Here is a 17,018-nt window from a genome sequence, read left to right as displayed (position 1 = left end):
GTTGACCGCAAAAAAACTTCAGCAGCGTCTTCGTCGCTTTCTGGCTGGATGGTCGATTGTTCCGGTACTCCAAAACTGACTGCTCCGAAAGTGACCAGTCGTCGAGCCATGCTAACGTTGCCAAAAGCTGCTGTCTTTGGGAGCTATATTGAGGGCAGCCACAAAGCACGTGGGCAATGGTTTCCTCAATGCCGCAGTGATCACACGTAACACTGTCAGTCATCCCGATCCGCTAAGCAAAACTTTTTGTGAATGCCACTTCAAGCCACAAGCTGCAGAGGACGGCTGTTTTGGATCGGGATAGTCCGGATGGCATTCGAAGTTGAAGTGATCTAAAAGGCGTAGACGGGTATGCAGAGAACAGGTCGTGCTCCACAATAAGTGTGGTATATCACGTGCTAGCAAGCAGATCTTGAATGCTGCATCGCTTTTTGATAGTGGAATGAACTCCTGCATGCCACTTTCATGAGCATTCCTGGCAGAATTATCGGCATGTTCATTGCCGTCAATGCCACAGTGGCCTGGAAGCCACTGGCAGTCGTGCACCGTGGTAAACTTTCCTTGTGGCCCTGATAACAACTTCGGATGCGTCATGACCACTGGCATTCCGTGCCTCGGTGAATTCTGTGATTAATCAGCATTCCCAGACACCACCTCGGACAGTCAGCGACTTTGCAGATGGCAATGTAGCTGTTTCTGACTGCATCGATGCTGAGATTGTGGCTGCTGTTGCCACAGCTGCGGAACTGTACCCGTGCGGTTATGAATATGCCATCGCTGTCGCCGCAAACCATCCTTTTGCCGCGCTACTAAGCTTGCATCGACGTTCTGCGTCAATCAATGCTATTGAGACTAAAGGAGCTGAATTCGCTTACTTGAAAAGCTTCAGTGATATGGAGAATGACCTGAACTTGACACGCAAGAAGCGAAACAAGTTTATGGTCTATTTTCATGTTAAATAAAGTGCGGTAACTTGCAGCTCACACCATGTTCTTCATTATACTGTGGGCGAATTGTTACGTTAGCGTGTCTAATGATTTCCGAGGCCTTAAAGGCTTTAATTTAGGCCTTAAATATGCATTTTTGTATTTCAAATTATCGATATATCGAACTAATCTAGGATGACCTTCGTGTTTGGTATATCCGGGATCGACTGTAGTCCTCAGGAGTGAGTAAATGCTCATGCCTTTTCTTGCCCTGTCGTGCTAGTGCATTTTATTTATTCGTAAGTATGAGCCACTGCAAGGAGACTGCACACCATGGGAAATGGATACCTTTTGTGCTGCGAAGATTCCGTAAAAATTTGCAGTGACATTTAAGGAAATATTTTTGAGAAACTGCCAATTAAAAAAGTCAAATTTTCTGCTTTCCGAAGGCTGGCATTGAAATTTGTCATTTACATAAATTCCAAATATAAGAACAGTGTTTAAGACTTCGAATTATTGTAACACAAAACATTATTGTAGCCCTCAGTGCGACAGTAGGACATACAGCCGTCTGCAGAAAGAACTTTGAATCACATCACTTATAGCACTTAGCGTAGTGCCAAGTCACTCATATTTTGCCCTTTTTTTTACCATACTTTAATTTTTTTACCATGCTTTCAACATTTTTTTTACCATGCTTTCAAATGGCGAAAGTACTGTCACAATGGCACTGACGTTGGCTCAATTTTTCGTGATAGCTTCTGAATTTTCTTTATATCGGTAGATATATAAAAATGCTGGATAATTTCATGTTTTTTTTTTTTCTTGAGAGGTCATTTTAGCTTCCAATCATCACGTGTTTTTGTTAATTTGTATTGTAACTCGACTGATAAATGCATTCAAACTATCTCTTGCAAAATTGCCCCACTCATTACAAATTCGGCTATTAGTGTGTGGAAATATCTTTCTTTATGTGATATACCGCTTGAAAAGTAGGCACGTAATTGGGGAGGACAGCCAAAACAGCCATTTAAGCAAACAAATTTTGAACTATCTCCCCAAAGAGAACCCTGATGAGATGCAAAGCAGCAGTGGTGTGCTTGGCGTTGACGCAGTTGAAACGGGCATCGACGCGGGTGCTGGAAGAAAGGTTTGAAGTGAAAATCGGTGTAGCGTTTACTCAAGTGAACGTTTGTTTGTGACGCAAAAACACAGGAGGTGGGTTGGGTTTCATGTAAAATTCATCGCAGATAAACGAGCTGTAAGAGTGTTTTCACTCGATGTGCAGAGTAGACAGGTTTAGTCGCGCGTCTGCAGCAGCCGTACAGACACAGCCTTCTAGCCATTTGCAATGGCAGACCGCATTCGTACAGCTGCTGCGGATGCATGACTAAATCAGTCTTGTGTTTTCCCTCAATTGTGCGGTTGAGTGTTGCGGGCTGTGGAGAGGGTGAAGTGACTGAGAAGTGTGTTGCGAGCTGGGGGAGGAGCCAGTAGCTGCTGCGAGTGAGAGAAAGAGGGGCATCAATACGCAGCTGCGACTTGACCTATTTGGCATCGTCCCACCAACTGCGTCGAGGGGAGCGCTGTAGGGCACGTTGGCAGGAGACACGGACGGACAGCGTTATACATGCTAGTCAAAGAGCTGCTTCACACCTAAAAGAATAGTTGGTGCATGTGGAAAAGCAAGCTTTACAGGAATAGAAGAGTGCTATGAAAGTTCACAAGAGGCACATCTTTCCTCTTCACAACTTAAAAGGTACTCTGTGCCATTTACATCTGCCGTTTCATACCAAATACCTGTTGATGCAATCGCAACAGGATGCCTTCATGAGGCAGTGGGACAGTTTTTCTTTCTCAAAAACACTCTCACAAGTCAATGGGACATATGTGTCCCACTTTTTTCTTTTCCTGTAAGCTACTGGCTTGATTTTGATGAAGTTTGTTCTATGCTATATCTTTGCTGTTTATATCGATATACCACAGCTGTTTTTTATAACACTGCGTCATAACTATAAATGAGTCTACAAAGGGTTAAACTTTGAACTATATATATTGGGGCATGTGCACTAGCACTCCCTGTTCGTAGCATTGGCTTCATAGTCACAGAAAGTTGTCTATGTGTATACACAAGCATCTTTTGGTCTAGTTTATTGTTTGAGGGTTAGAAATAATATTTCAGTATGTGCCAGTCTATTTAGCAGTGTGGTGTGTTTATCCTAATGGTATACAATAAGTACGTATTTGCAACTGTGGCTTTTTTTTTAGGTGCCGTGCGAATGAATAGGAAGTTTAAAAATGCAACAGATCATGATGTGCAAGAGGCCGTCCAGAGTTGGCTTCGGCATGCACCTGCAAGGCAGCAGAAAGGTAATTTGTAAAACAAAACTCCTCTGTTTAACAATACAGTTGGCTCGAAATAATTCAAACTCCAGGGAACCTCTGGCTTTTGTTTAAATTGTGAGAACTTTTCATAAATATGATTGGAGCAATGACTGACATGGTAACTCGTGCTTTGCCGTTTATTGATTCTCAAGGTTGCAGGGATTACATTGAGTGCTCCGAATGGCTATCACTAATGTTTTTAGATGTTTGCAATCATATTATTACTCTTTATTATACAGCACGTGTATGTTTGTGCAATTAAAAGACAAAATGTTCTATTACCTGTGACAGGTAGACCCTTTCAACCTTGGTACAATTTTTGTGTGTGTATATTTTAAAGAACCACTCACCATTTTGAGATGGAGATAATGAGTGAGATAGATTTTTGTGAAGACATAATACGAAATATTGGATCATCTACGAAATACCATTAGGCTCTGTATAGCCTAGGACAGGTAGCAACATATGGCGAAATTCAGAGCACCTCACGACACAGACATCAGTGTGGTGTCAGCATAATCAAAGCTACACCACAAATTAGTGTCAGCCGGTCAGTATGGTGCTCGCTTTCTCACGTGCCGTTCACATCACATGGTCACGTGGCCAGCTGTGTTTACCAAGTCAACGGAACTGGCCCTGCCCAGCTAAGTGCTCTTTGAAACCGAAACTGCGACTTGGTTCTCTAAAAACTTCTCTAAAGAAATAAGCCTCGTACACTCGTGCAAACGATGTTTCCGGCTGTGATAAGTTGTTCATAAGCTACCTATTGCAGCTTGTGGGGGGGAATGAGATTTCAAATTTTTGTGTCAGTGCTCCAACACTGGCAACGAAACATTACGTAAGGATGGGCGGTGTGATGTTTCTTTGTCCGTGTTTAAATTAGCGCTGTGTTTCTATCTATAGATCCGTACACCGAGCTCGCATCCAAAGATTTCCAAGTTACTAGTGTACCGTGGTGAAAGTGATCCAGGAAGCGTTTGGCATTTATAAACCATAGCCTGGCTACCTTGTCTTGTTCTTTGTTTTCTCAGTCCTGATGCGAGTGTTGGTGCCTGCCTTTTGGGTAGTTTGGCCACTTTGTGGGCAGTCAGTCGGTTTATTTGCGAGTGTTGGGGACATCAAAGCACAAATTTACAGCAATAGTGACACAAGCAGCAGCAGATGTCTGGCGTGGAAAAGTGATATTTACAGCTTTACTGAATTCATGCACAGGAGCAGTTTGAGATAAATGGCTGTAAATATGCTGAAAACATAGCACTTCATCCAAAAATTAAAAGTTTGAACTAATGAAAATTTTGAATTATGAAAAGTGTATTGTATCTTAAACCTTCTTATATCTAAAGAGATAATTAAGCTGAAGTTTATTTCGTTGAGTTCTTAATGTGGAATAGATACAGGAAAGGTAACAATATTTGCAAAGCAAGTGAGCTCTACAGAGTAAGAATTTAGTGTTCAATGTTGGTTACTTTCCGTAAAATTTGCACTCTCGACAATGCTGATTATGTTTAGAAAATATAAGTTGATTTGTTTAAGTACATTGTTAAAATATTGCAAGGTATGCAGTGCAGGACTTTTTATAATAAGGTTTCCATAAAGGCATACACACCACCTTCGTGCAGGAACCAGCTTTATCTTTTTCAGGACCCTTTTCAGCATAGAAAAACATAAAATGTAGATAAACATCTGTACACTATTAGCACTTCACAGAAACAAGGGGAAAAAAGAGAGGAATGGAGATTAAGAACCAATGAGAATTGATGGCTTTCAACTGATTTCATTACACAGAAGGAAGTGGTTTTATACTGACTGATGATATGCCAACAAGGTCTGGAATGAGAATAGTGGTACATGCAAGGTGCCCCTCATCAGAGATAAGTGATAAGTTTTTTTTAAAGAACAATCGTTTTCTCGCGTGCTGGTTATTCAGTACCTGTGAGCCCAAAGCATGCTGCTTCATGCAAACATGCACAATGCAAGATTCTCTTAGCTCTGTTGGGGAAAATGCTAAATCAGCGAGACCAAAGCTTGCATTAGAGACAGTTTGGCAGCGCTCCGCTTGTAGGTCTGGAGCTAGTTAGGTGCCGGGCACTCAGCTAACCATTTCAGATTATCCTGTTGCACTAATTTTTTTACAGCACACTTGTTCTGTGCAGATACAAGGTTAAAAATTGTTTGCACGAATAAAGAAAATGAAAATTGTGCGAGCACAGCCTGCATCACATTGTCACCAAAAAGAAACAGCTTATGTTTTTGGAAACATGTTCCCTTTGAATTTCTTATAACTGGCAACATGCATGTGCCACACAACTGTTGTTGTTCTGGCATCTGTTGGTGCGTGATCTGTAAGCATGAAAACCACGTATTTCCGTCTAATAAAATCAGCTGGAGATAAACGTTCTTTAGTCTCCTTTTCTCTGCACTCTTTTTCTTATTTCTGTCAAATGCTGGAAGTACATAACTAGCCTAGCTAACCGCTTTATGTAGCTTAGCAGCTCCTATGTGTCATTTCTAGTCTTTCACATATTTTGCCTGATAAAGTTAATGGAGACTTGTTTTCTTTGGAAATATTATGCAGGGGGTCAGAAATAAGGTGCGTAATGTCAAGTTTTTCATCTATCAACGTTGTTTATACTGTTGTGAGGCAGAGATTAGGTATGCATAGTGTAAAATACTCACTTTATATGTAGCTATTGGCCTATGAGCTTTGTGGACAAGTGTCGGCAACATTGAATGCCCTAATTCATGGTGTTTTTCAATAATTCTGCCTTTTTCCAGAGACTAAAAGATCGCTGCAAGAATACTAGCCCTGCACATGGTATCTTTTCTTCAACCCACGTTGGAGAAGATCTGCAGTACATAAGCATTTATTTATTTACATTTTGTTTCCAACCATCAAGGGCTGCTGCATTTTTCACAATATATCTTCACAATGGGTGTGATCAGTTTGCTGTGTCAATTTTTTCTTTGCATACGTTTTACAAACACCGATGTGCTGCACCCTGGCTTCACCCCTAGATTCAGGGGTATGAAACGTGGCTCACATGTGTATGTACATGTCCAAATGCTGCAGGCAAAAGACCAGTGTGTCATACGGTTGAACCTCTTTATAAGTGACATGCGATGAACAGCTTTGTCTTTTATATGAGACCTCTCTTAGAAGCAGGGTAACATCTATGAATTTTCTTATCAACCCATTTTTTAATGTGTGCACACTGGTGTCTATTATACCCAGTTGTCTGTTGCATCAGTGTCCCTTATAAATTGGTTTTAATGTATTAAACTGAAGCCGAAAAAAAAAGAACTAATAGTGCCAAGTCTCGGGGAAGTGCAGAGTTCGATGGCCCTCTTTGTTTCTCTTTAATTTTCTCGTTTCTTTGTTCTCCTCTATTTTTCTGGCCTTTTTTTTTTTTTTTTTGTCCCAGTTTACCAACACGATAGCTTGTTTCGCAGAAAATCTGATGCTGGTGTCTCTGGTTATGAGTGAAAGATCATCAACTCATCCATGACAGACAAATGAAGAGAAATGCAAGAAGAATAAATAATAAATACCTCAGTTCATGTGACAGTTGAACCTTGGCCGTCTGCATAGCAAGCAGGTGTCCTACCACAGAGCCATGTTGGAAACTGTCACAGGAAAAAAAAATAACTAAATAAACACCATATGAATGTCATGAAGTGCAAAAAGTCTCCTTTGCATATTTATATCAAAGCTGACTGAACACGGGCTTCAATGTAATTTGTGCATGTGCATCAATTAGCTATCATTGAATTTAACAGTTGTAAATGTAGGACTTGCTCGAGCAAGCCTATAATTAGGAATAGGACGAAAATTACGTGTTTCTTATTTTCCATTTAGGTGTATTACTTCATATCTCTAGTGCAATAATCGAATATGCATGCGCTGCATTTATGCTGATTAGTTTGTTTCGCTGAGTGCATTGCTTGCTCAAATTAAGAAAGACTGGTACATTTGTACTGCATGTCTCAATACTAAGTGTCGCACTTTGAGAATTCGAGCTGGAATAATTGCAGGCATAAAAGCATATATTGTGCGCCTGAATGGTAGGTGAATGATTGCACTGATTTTCTTTTCAAGTCCTGGGAAAGATGCCTTTTCATTGTAGCTTTCTGATAATATTTCGTATACATAACTTGCCTGAATAAAGCTAACCTGTGGTGCCTCCAAAAAGACCCCGCACAAGCGCATCCACCCCCGCAAAGTATAAAAGTAAATTGATGAATGTTGCTTTCGGTGATCCAAAGCAGATGTGCACCATTGAGCCAAAGTCTGTATAGCAGCCATTCCGGCAGTGAAAATCTTTCCGTTCTGCAATATCTTTAGGTGCAAAACATTCGATTACTTTGTGATCATCACAGTGGTTCCACTCCTGTGCCAAAGTATACGCCAAATCACATTTATTGTGCCATCCTAAAACTATCAATAAAAATTGCGCCAAACTGTGCCTAAGGCGGATTTGGAAGCCTCTATCATCGGCAATAGCCACGCTGGCGTGTCAAAACATGTGCACCTTGTTCTTGGGGTCACCAAACTTTGGTCACAATCACGTGTACCTAGAATTAATTCGCTAAATAAACAGCGGTTGCGCGTGCGTCCTATTAGTAATCCGCAATGCTATGTTATGTTTGGTGCTGACGCAACTTCTGTTGTCAGTTCGCCTAATGGCGGAACGCGCCCTCCGCAGGGGCTTGTGACGTGTATAGTTCAATCGGTAGCGTGAAGATGCGGCGATTAATCGGCGGACGTTGTCCGTTCCAGGAACGCTGCTGACAGCTCGTTTGAAGAGCTGTGTGGCACCTAAATAAAGTAATTTCATTAATACCTGCACACGTGCCGCCAGAATGTCTTTCACGTCTTCTACTGGATATCGCGACCTCATTTTCCATGTTTCCTTTTCACAGAAGAACGCATGAACGGTGGGAACGCGTTGACACTTTTCCTTTTATATACTTTATTCATGGATCTTCGTTCAGAAGTGCCTTTTCGTAATTCCTTCTTCCAGGACATTCGCGTTTGTAATCGATCTTGCGGTAAAAGACCTTGCCCTTTCGAGCTTGAGACTGCTGAAGTCCGAATTCAAAATTTCCTCGTGCTTTTTTTTAATGCCATCTCATTATTAAAAGCATGCCTCCTGGTCAGAGTAGCTGCAATTCAGTTTTAATACGTGAAGCTTTCAGTAGTGAGTCCATCGCTGGCGGCTCTGGTGTCGGAAGGCCACTTCTTTCTCAGTATGGAAGGCCCACTGTGAAGCGGCTACGCCTTGCTACATGTCCGCCTCTCGTTTTCCAGGGTGAAAAGCTAATGGTAAAAAAAAAGAAAGAAAGCATCATGGCATCACATTTATCGAGTCGTTTTTTTTTTTTTTGGGGGGGGGGGGGGGGGCGTGAAACTGTGCGTCGCTGGCGTGCGCCATCCAGAAGAATAATGAGACTGCTCGTAAACTCTCTAGGCTACTAATTTATGCTTTGCATTTTGGTGACTATCTGGAATCATAATGAGAATGCTCGTAAACTCTTTGTGCTACTAACGTCTGCTTTGCGCTTAGATAATTATCTAGAAGCATAATGAGAATGCTCATAAACTCTGTTACTAACCTCTGCTTCGCGTTTAGATAACTGTCTAGAAGAATAATGAGACTGCTCGTAAACCCTTGCGCTACAAATTTCTGCTTCGTGTTTATATACCTATCTAGAAGCACACTGAGACTGCTCTTAAACACTTTGTGCTACTAACTTCTGCTTCACGTTTAGAAAACTGCCTAGAAGCATGAGACTGCTCGTAAACCCTTGCGCTACTAACCTCTGCTTCGCGTTTAGATAACTATCTAGAAGCATAACGAGACTGTGCTAGTAATCTCTATTTCGTAATAACTATCTAGAAGCATAATGAAAGTGCTCGTAAACCCTTGTGCTACCTAGGTATTTCTGTTTCATGTTTAGGTAACTATCTAGAAGCATAATGCGACTGCTCGTAAACGCTTTGTGCTACTAACCTCAGCTTCGCGTTCAGATAACTGACAGCACCGAAACCGCTTCGGCACCTAAAGTGGCCATGTTACCTTAAGCAGTGTTCATACCTGCCTAGTTCAAGGATTCTGAATCTGGGAGATTTCCGCAGCAGGGGGGGAGGGGGGGTGCTGAATTATTTATTTATTTATTTATTTACTCTCAGGGCCAAGGGCATTACAGAGAGGAGTGGGGGGTAAAACACTCTACAGGTATACAATGCAGCAGGAGTGTGATTACACATATGAAACATATTTGAAATATTCGCATAAACGGGAAAAATAAACAAACAATAACAGAAAGGAAAAATCAAAAGGCGCAAAAAACATTTGCCGTACACGGGAACAACCGAGCAGGATTTACACAAAACCGCGGAATTCGCAGGAAAAAAAAAAAATCAGGTAATATGGCCACTAATAGCCACCTTGAAATTGGCTGGATTAATTATTGAAGCAATGCAGGTGGGGAGGTGGTTCCAGTCCGAGCTGGTTTTAGGAATAAATGAGTTGAAATAATAGTTTGTCCGGCTGCTGGGTACGCCAACCTTGAACTGATGGTCGTTTCTTGTCGAATGATAAGTGGGAGGAAAAAGCATCGAATCTTTGAGCGTTGAATTGGCGTGATAAATTTTATGAAAAAGACAAAGTCGTGATATTTTCCTGCGAACAGACAGATCAAGTAGGTTAAGGGAAGATTTCAAGGACGAGACGCTAGCCGTACGAAAATAGTTTGATAATATGAAGCGTGCGGAACGATTCTGGATAGCTTCGATATCATGAAGTAACGAGTTAATATGCGGGTCCCAGATCGACGACGCATACTCCAGCTTTGGCCGAACTAAAGTTTTGTATAAAACGAGTTTTATATCTGCTGAAGCAAGAGCAAAATTTCGTCGTAAAAAACCGAGCATGCGGTTAGCGTCGCTTGTGATATGATCGATGTGTGTTTGCCAAGAAAGGTTATCCGAGATGTACACGCCAAGATATTTGTAACATGACACTTTGGTTAGGGGGTCGTGGTTGAGTATGTAAGTGCACGCTGTAGTATTATGTTTTTGACGGGTTACTCGCATTACTTTGCACTTATTTGTGTTCAGTTTCATTAACCATGTATCGCACCAGGTAGAAATCTTAAGGTCAGATTGTAGCGCACTTTGGTCGGCGGAATCCAAAATTTCTCTGTAAATTACGCAGTCGTCCGCGAAGAGTCTAATAGTTGATGATAGTGTATTTGGCAAGTCATTAATATAAATTAAGAATAACAGGGGACCTAAGACAGAACCTTGCGGCTCACCAGATGTAACAGAGCAGTGCGTGGAAATAAAGCCATTAGCAACAACATATTGCGTGCGGTTACTTAGAGAACACTCCAATCATTTGAGAATATTTACATCTAGATTGATTGAGTTTAATTTAGAAAGCAGTAGTTTATGACAAACGGTATCGAATGCCTTCGCGAAGTCGATAAATACGCAATCGATAACTGAAGAACGGTCAGCGGCGCAAAATAGGTTGTTAGTGAGGCTAAGTAACCGAGTTTCACAGGAGTAATTTTTTCTGAAACCATGTTGGAATTTGCTAAAAAAGGAATTGTTTTCGAGAAAGCGGACTAAATGGCTGTAGATAATGTGCTCAACAATTTTACATGGTGCACTGATGAGCGATATGGGTCTGTAATTGATGGGATTGTGAGTGTTACCTGTTTTGGGCAAAGGAACCACCTTCCCGACCTTCCAATCCTGTGGTATTGCAGAAGTTTCCAGAGACTGTAAAAAAATCTTAGATAGAATTATAGCGGATAACATTTCAGTATTTTTTAAGAATTTGGGATTAATACCATCATCTCCGGGGGAGGCAGGTTTCAGATTCCTTATCAATTTGGCAACACCCACCCAGTCTATGATTAATGGATCCATGGGTAAATAATTGCAGGCAGGGAAAAGGGACAAACAGTATGGCGTACAGGTCACAAATACCGACGAAAATACCGTATTTAAGGCTTCGCAGCACATTTCACTTGGGATCATACAGTCGTCTTCAGACATCAGTTCAATTTTCTTTTCACTTTTTCCGTTGATGGTTAGCCAAAATTTACGGGGATTAGTTCTAAGCATAGAGGGGAGGGCAACTTCAAAGAAAGAACGTTTAGCCACGGCAAGCGCGTGCGCATATTCATCGGCTGATTCATTGTACGCAGCCCATCGGTCAGTTGACCTCGAGCATTTGGCTTTCCGAAAAAGGCGCTGCTTTTTATTGCGTAGTCGCTTTAGGGTCGGTGTGAACCACGGGGATTGAACAGTATTCGTTATTCTACGCAGTGGTACATAGTGGTCTATTAACTCAGACACCTTGGATTTGAACCGATGCCAGTTTTCGTCTACAGAACGCTGATCAAAATTTTGAAACAGTTCTTCGGTGAATATTTCAAGCTCCCTATTTATTGCAGCATAGTCTGCACGTTTATAGTCTCTGAATGTTTTGGAGGTTTTCTGTCTGGGATTCCTGTTGGGAATAGTAAAGTGGATTGCTGAATGGTCACTGAGATCAGGTATCACAGAAAGGGATGTAACAAGATCTGGGTGAGTTGTGAGGACTAAGTCTAGAATAGTTGAGCTGGTAGTAGTAACACGGGTCGGGTACTTGACAAGTTGTATTAGATTGAAATCTGAGCACACACTGATAAAAGATGCGCTTTCAGACGAGCTGGAGCTAGCACTTGGCTGGGGTAGACACCAAGAAATATCGGGCAGATTGACCAGAATAAAGAACACTGCAGCAGGAAATCTAATATGTATCTTATTTAAAACATCATGAAATATCTCGGAAAAGACTGAAGAAGAATTTGGAGGCCGATAGCAGGCACAAAGAATGTAGTCTTTGTGGTGCAAGCGAATGCACACAAAAACTAATTCTAGTTCAGAAGCGACATTAACTTTGAAAGACACAAATTCATTTGATACTGCAATTAAGACGCCTCTGCCAGAACGGCTACCTCGGTCGTACCGATAAAGAACGTAGTTTTTTGCACCATGCAAAACTTCCCTGCTATCAATTTTCGCTGACAACCAAGTTTCCGTCAGTATGATTACATCTGCCAGGCACGCATGAACAAGGGATAATAATTCGTCACGCTTGTTCCTTACGCTCCTTACATTACAAAGGAGAAAGGAAATTTCCTGCTCAATAGCATCAGCTTGTGTGTGCACATCTAGCTATGTTGAAGACTGACCTTCACTTTTGTTTGGGGAACACGGTCCGGCTTGGCCCAGACTGTTATGATTACTTCGGCAGTTTAGAAAGCGCTCATCCTTTAGTCCAATTTCAACAACACGATCGGTAATGCTGCAATACACATAGCTCTTTTTGTCGATTACAACTTTGTTGTACTTCAGAGAAAATGGCTGACTGGTGGCCTTCGCGAAATCCAGCAACTTTTTACGTACGGTGCGCGTTGCCTTACAAAAGTCCTGAGCAACTGAAATGTTTGTACCGCGTAGCTTGGACTTTTGTGAAAAAATTGACTCTTTCGTTTTAAAAGACGCAAATTGGACGATGATTGGTCGGCACTTATTTTCGATAAACGCTCCTAATCTGTGCGCACGATTAATCGCCTCATCGGACAATTGTATTTTGAACTTGTCAGAAAGAATTCCCCTAATTTTATCTTCTGCTTCAGCCCACGTCTCTTCCACACAATCAGATATTCCATAGAATACCAAATTTTCTCGTCGTGCCCTCTCTTCAAAATCATCTAGCCGTGATTGTAGTGTGGCGCTTTCATTACGTACAGCTGACGTAATCATCGCGTCCAAATTCGCTTCATCATGTAGTGCGTCAAAGGAACTTACTTTTTCTTCAACAGCGGCAAGACGCATTGTTAAGTCAGATACCTTGGTGTCAAGAATTCGTTGGTTTTCTTTTACCTCATTGATAGATTCCAAGAGCTGGTCGTGCCACTCGTCTAGGTGCTTAGTAAGACGGTTAATTGCAGACAAGACTTGGCTAGTTTCAGCTGCAGGGTCCAGTTTTGGGGGACCAGGGTTAAGCTCTACGTCGCCTCCTAGTACAACAAGTTTAACAACATACACAATGTCATAAAACTCAGACACTAAAACATGTGGGCACGGGAATAGCAGCAGGCAGATATTATCGGATCTTTTCGAATAGAGCGAGGGTACAGTACCAACCTGAACAAAAAGCAGAAAGGGTTTTTAGCGACCATCGTCGCTGCTGCCATTCCATGCCCACTCATTTAATCTTTTTTTTTTCGGCACCAAAAAAAAAAAAACCCAAGGACAAACAAACCTCGCGAAAAACAAGAGGGGGTGGAGAGTCTCAATCGCAAACAACGGCGTTGCGATCGGCTTGGAGTGGCCGAACACGCGAAGGTAAGGTTTCCCACTAAGGTGAGAGTCTCAAAGGATCGACACAACCAGCAGAATTTTTCCTTCAAAACAGCTCATGTATGACTTACTGGGACACGTGGACGGACGGGAAGGCGCAGCTGGCTGCCGCAAAAGCGCGAGTCAAAGCTTTGCTTTCTACTAGATTCTTTTGATGAGAACGCCAAAACGCGTCTGACCCCTTTGTTATTGACAGTCTAGGCTGGTGTTTTGCCGTCGCCGCCACCGCAGTCATTCACTGTATATGTGTACTTATCTATATATATTAACACTAGAACGAAAAAAAAAAAAAGCCGCCCGCGCTCGGTGCCCAGCTCGTCGCAATGCCCCAACGCGCGCTTATCTTTGACGCGTACTTTGTCCCGCAGATTAGGGGGAAGGGGGGGCGGGGTTGGTGCTTGTGCGCCCGCGCTTATCGTTCGGTGGGGAGAATTTTGTGCCTTCGGCTTTCACTGGAACAATTGCGTTAGGTACCAGGCCCACAGAGGTATCTTCGGTTTATCCCCTTTGCGAAAAGAGCGCGCTTTTCATACACAGCGAGGTAACTGGGTCACTTGTTGGTTTGTACTCATCCGTACCTTTGATTATGTATCGAACATCGTTTTTTGTTGTTGTTTAAACAGCGTGTTACGTGTCGAGCGGTAAACGTTGTTAGTTCGCTCACGTCTTGTGTGAATTGTTTTCGTGCGTCATTTGTGCGTGAGCAGCGCTGTGCGCGTTTCGGTCTGCTTGCCCTTCTCAGCGTGACATTCCAAGTTGTTGCTGTCGCATTCATTGCTTCGCCCTTGCGACGAAACTGTGACTTTTTGTTACGCATTTACTGCCTTTCGTCTACCGCTGCGTGCCCTCGGAGCTCGTGGATCGCTATCGCGCCGCCGCGACCACGATGTTGTTCGCGGCGGTTGCGGCAAATGGTAGTTCCCTTTTCAATCCCCGTGCCCTTGACTGCGCACGCGCCTTCGTAACAAACTCGTTTTATGCCGTGTACGATCGCATCTGCTGCTGTTTTGTCCGCAGGGTTTGCAGAAAGCAGCGTTGCCGTGACTGGTTGAGTGTTGTACGTACGCACACTTTCGGGACTCTGTCAGTTATACGTGATCGCGTGAAAAGCCACCACGGTTTCGTCGACAGCGGTTGTGGCAACGACAATCACGCACACTCTAGAAGGCTGTGCCTGCGCCGGTCGCACGCGTACTTCCGAAGCTTCGAGTACGCTGCTCTCGTTCGGCGATTTTCCGTACGAAAGTTCGTATCACCCGCCGCGATTAGGAAATGTGTTCGGAACATTCGAATTTAGGCCCAATAGACATGATGGAATTTCGCTGAGGAATTTTACGAATTCGTATCTGCCGCGGTTTCGCATCGCTGAGATTCCGCTGTAGGTAGGTTCGAAAAGCCTGGAGCGGATTGAGCTGCTTTTTTGTCAAGGCGGCTGGATCACGCACAAAAATATCGATTTCCGGGATATTTTCATGACAACTGTACAAACAGAAGAAACGGTCCAAATCCGGGAGTCTCCCGGCCAATCCGGGAGACTTGGCAGGTATAAGAGCGTTAATGTTGAGTTACGCGATGGCGGGTCCAGAAGGTACAATTCGTTAGTTTCGCTTAAGCTCTATAGTGACACCAACAAACTGTATTGTTACGCCGAATAATAAGGCTTGAGGTCATCCGCGAGGAGCGCTATCGGAGTTGCCCTTCCAGGGGTCAGCGCGCTCGCAAAAACTTGCTGCACGCGTAGTGTTCGATATCCGTAAAGTGACTTGGATATGACTAGCGACCCCCCAGAACACCTCTTGGACGCCGATGTACGTACAGATGGAATCAGACTTGTCTAGACCGCCCAGCCGGCCGCTCCAGCTGCTGTTTTCTTCAGAAATATTCAAAAAGAGACGTCGTAATGATACCAAACATGGCCGTTACACGGCCGTACTCCGTGTTAGCCCCTTGTCCCATAATGCAAGCACCAAGGGAAGCCTGTAGCTAACGTGAGATAGAAGCCGCGGGCAACAAGGATTTCCTGACTTCGGTCATTACTGGTGGGATGTGTCTTTTAGGGTACTGCTAGTTCTTACATTATGGTCGTGGTTGTCCCGGCTAGTGTACATATCTCTGTAAAACACCTCCGCTACTTTAACAATCCCATCCATACGCGATCACACGGGCCCATCCAACGAGCTGTGCAACTGCTCTGTAGCTTATTTCCTGCTAGAGAATGTCATCCTACACCACGGCGCCTCTCGGCTGCTCCTCATGGACCGAACCAGCTCCTTGCTTCCCAATGTGGTTGTATGACCTCCTGCACCTCTAAGTACATGCTTTCGAACTGCTTACCATCGCCCCTGTAAACAATTAACCGTATTTGTTCCTTCGCGCAACATTCATGACAATAATTTTTGTGTAGTCCTGAGCAAATGATATTTAGCAGAGCCGAAGCCTCCCGTTATTCAAGTCGGTGACGCCACCCTCGAGGAAACCGGAAAACGAAGTTCCGTCTGCAGGTATTTGAGTGTAAAAAAAAAATCAAATAGTGGTTCACTTTGTCGTACATATGTGCTGTACTCTGGCACCTCACTAATTTGTGAAGTGTAAGTATTTGCACTGAAATTCATTTATGCTACTTTCAAGTATCGCCGCTTCTTAGCAAGGTACAGTCTGGCACATTGGCAGTTATTCTCTTCCATTGCCTGGGAGAAACAGGTGAATCTTGAGTGTATATATATATATATATATATATATATATATATATATATATATATATATATATATATATATATATATATATATATATATATATATATATATATATATATATATATATATATATATATATATATATATATATATATCGCTGAGACTGTTAGACCGACCGGTTGTTAGCGCGCGCACTTCAGATCCATAGTTTTCGAGGGAGCAATAAATAGAGAGATAGAAACAGACATTCTGCACTCCCGAATACTTTGAATAATGCAGCTGAGCCAGAACGAGCATGAATGGCCCGTGTGCCAAGAACCAGGAACACTAGAGCACATGATAGGAGTGTGAACTTCAACCAAAATCACCCGCCGCCGCAACTCTCTCACCCCACTTATGACATGCTTCCCGTCCCTTGCCCGCCCCTTAGAGAGCAATGGAAGTCTGTGTTTTGAAGCCCTGCCCTAAACGACCAGCTGCTGCTCGTTACGAAAGGCCGGGCGGCGAGAAACGCATTTGGATCAGGCGAACGCTTCCTTCCGGTGCATCCGCCTGATAGCTCATTAATAAAGTTTTTCATTCCTTCA

The 17,018-nt window shown here is 42.9% G+C and overlaps 1 protein-coding gene across 3 annotated transcripts in view; it reads left to right on the top strand.

Moving 5' to 3' along the window:
- The window catches only part of LOC142761659 (uncharacterized), a 37,843-nt gene extending 31,590 nt beyond the window's left edge, over positions 1 to 6,253 (top strand). For all 3 annotated transcript variants that reach the window (XM_075894121.1, XM_075894122.1, XM_075894120.1), the window contains 2 exons: positions 3,195 to 3,296; positions 6,087 to 6,253. In XM_075894121.1, coding sequence (XP_075750236.1) covers positions 3,195 to 3,296; positions 6,087 to 6,115 — 131 coding nt within the window. In that variant the 3' untranslated portion in view covers positions 6,116 to 6,253. The remainder of the gene's footprint in view (positions 1 to 3,194; positions 3,297 to 6,086) is intronic.
- Positions 6,254 to 17,018: the final 10,765 nt, after the last annotated feature.

The sequence above is a fragment of the Rhipicephalus microplus genome, chromosome 1 (assembly GCF_043290135.1).
Source record: "Rhipicephalus microplus isolate Deutch F79 chromosome 1, USDA_Rmic, whole genome shotgun sequence".
In the NCBI taxonomy this organism is placed as follows: domain Eukaryota; kingdom Metazoa; phylum Arthropoda; class Arachnida; order Ixodida; family Ixodidae; genus Rhipicephalus; species Rhipicephalus microplus.
The sequence above is the reverse complement of the archived record's forward strand: the minus strand, read 5'-3'. Positions and strand labels throughout refer to the sequence as shown.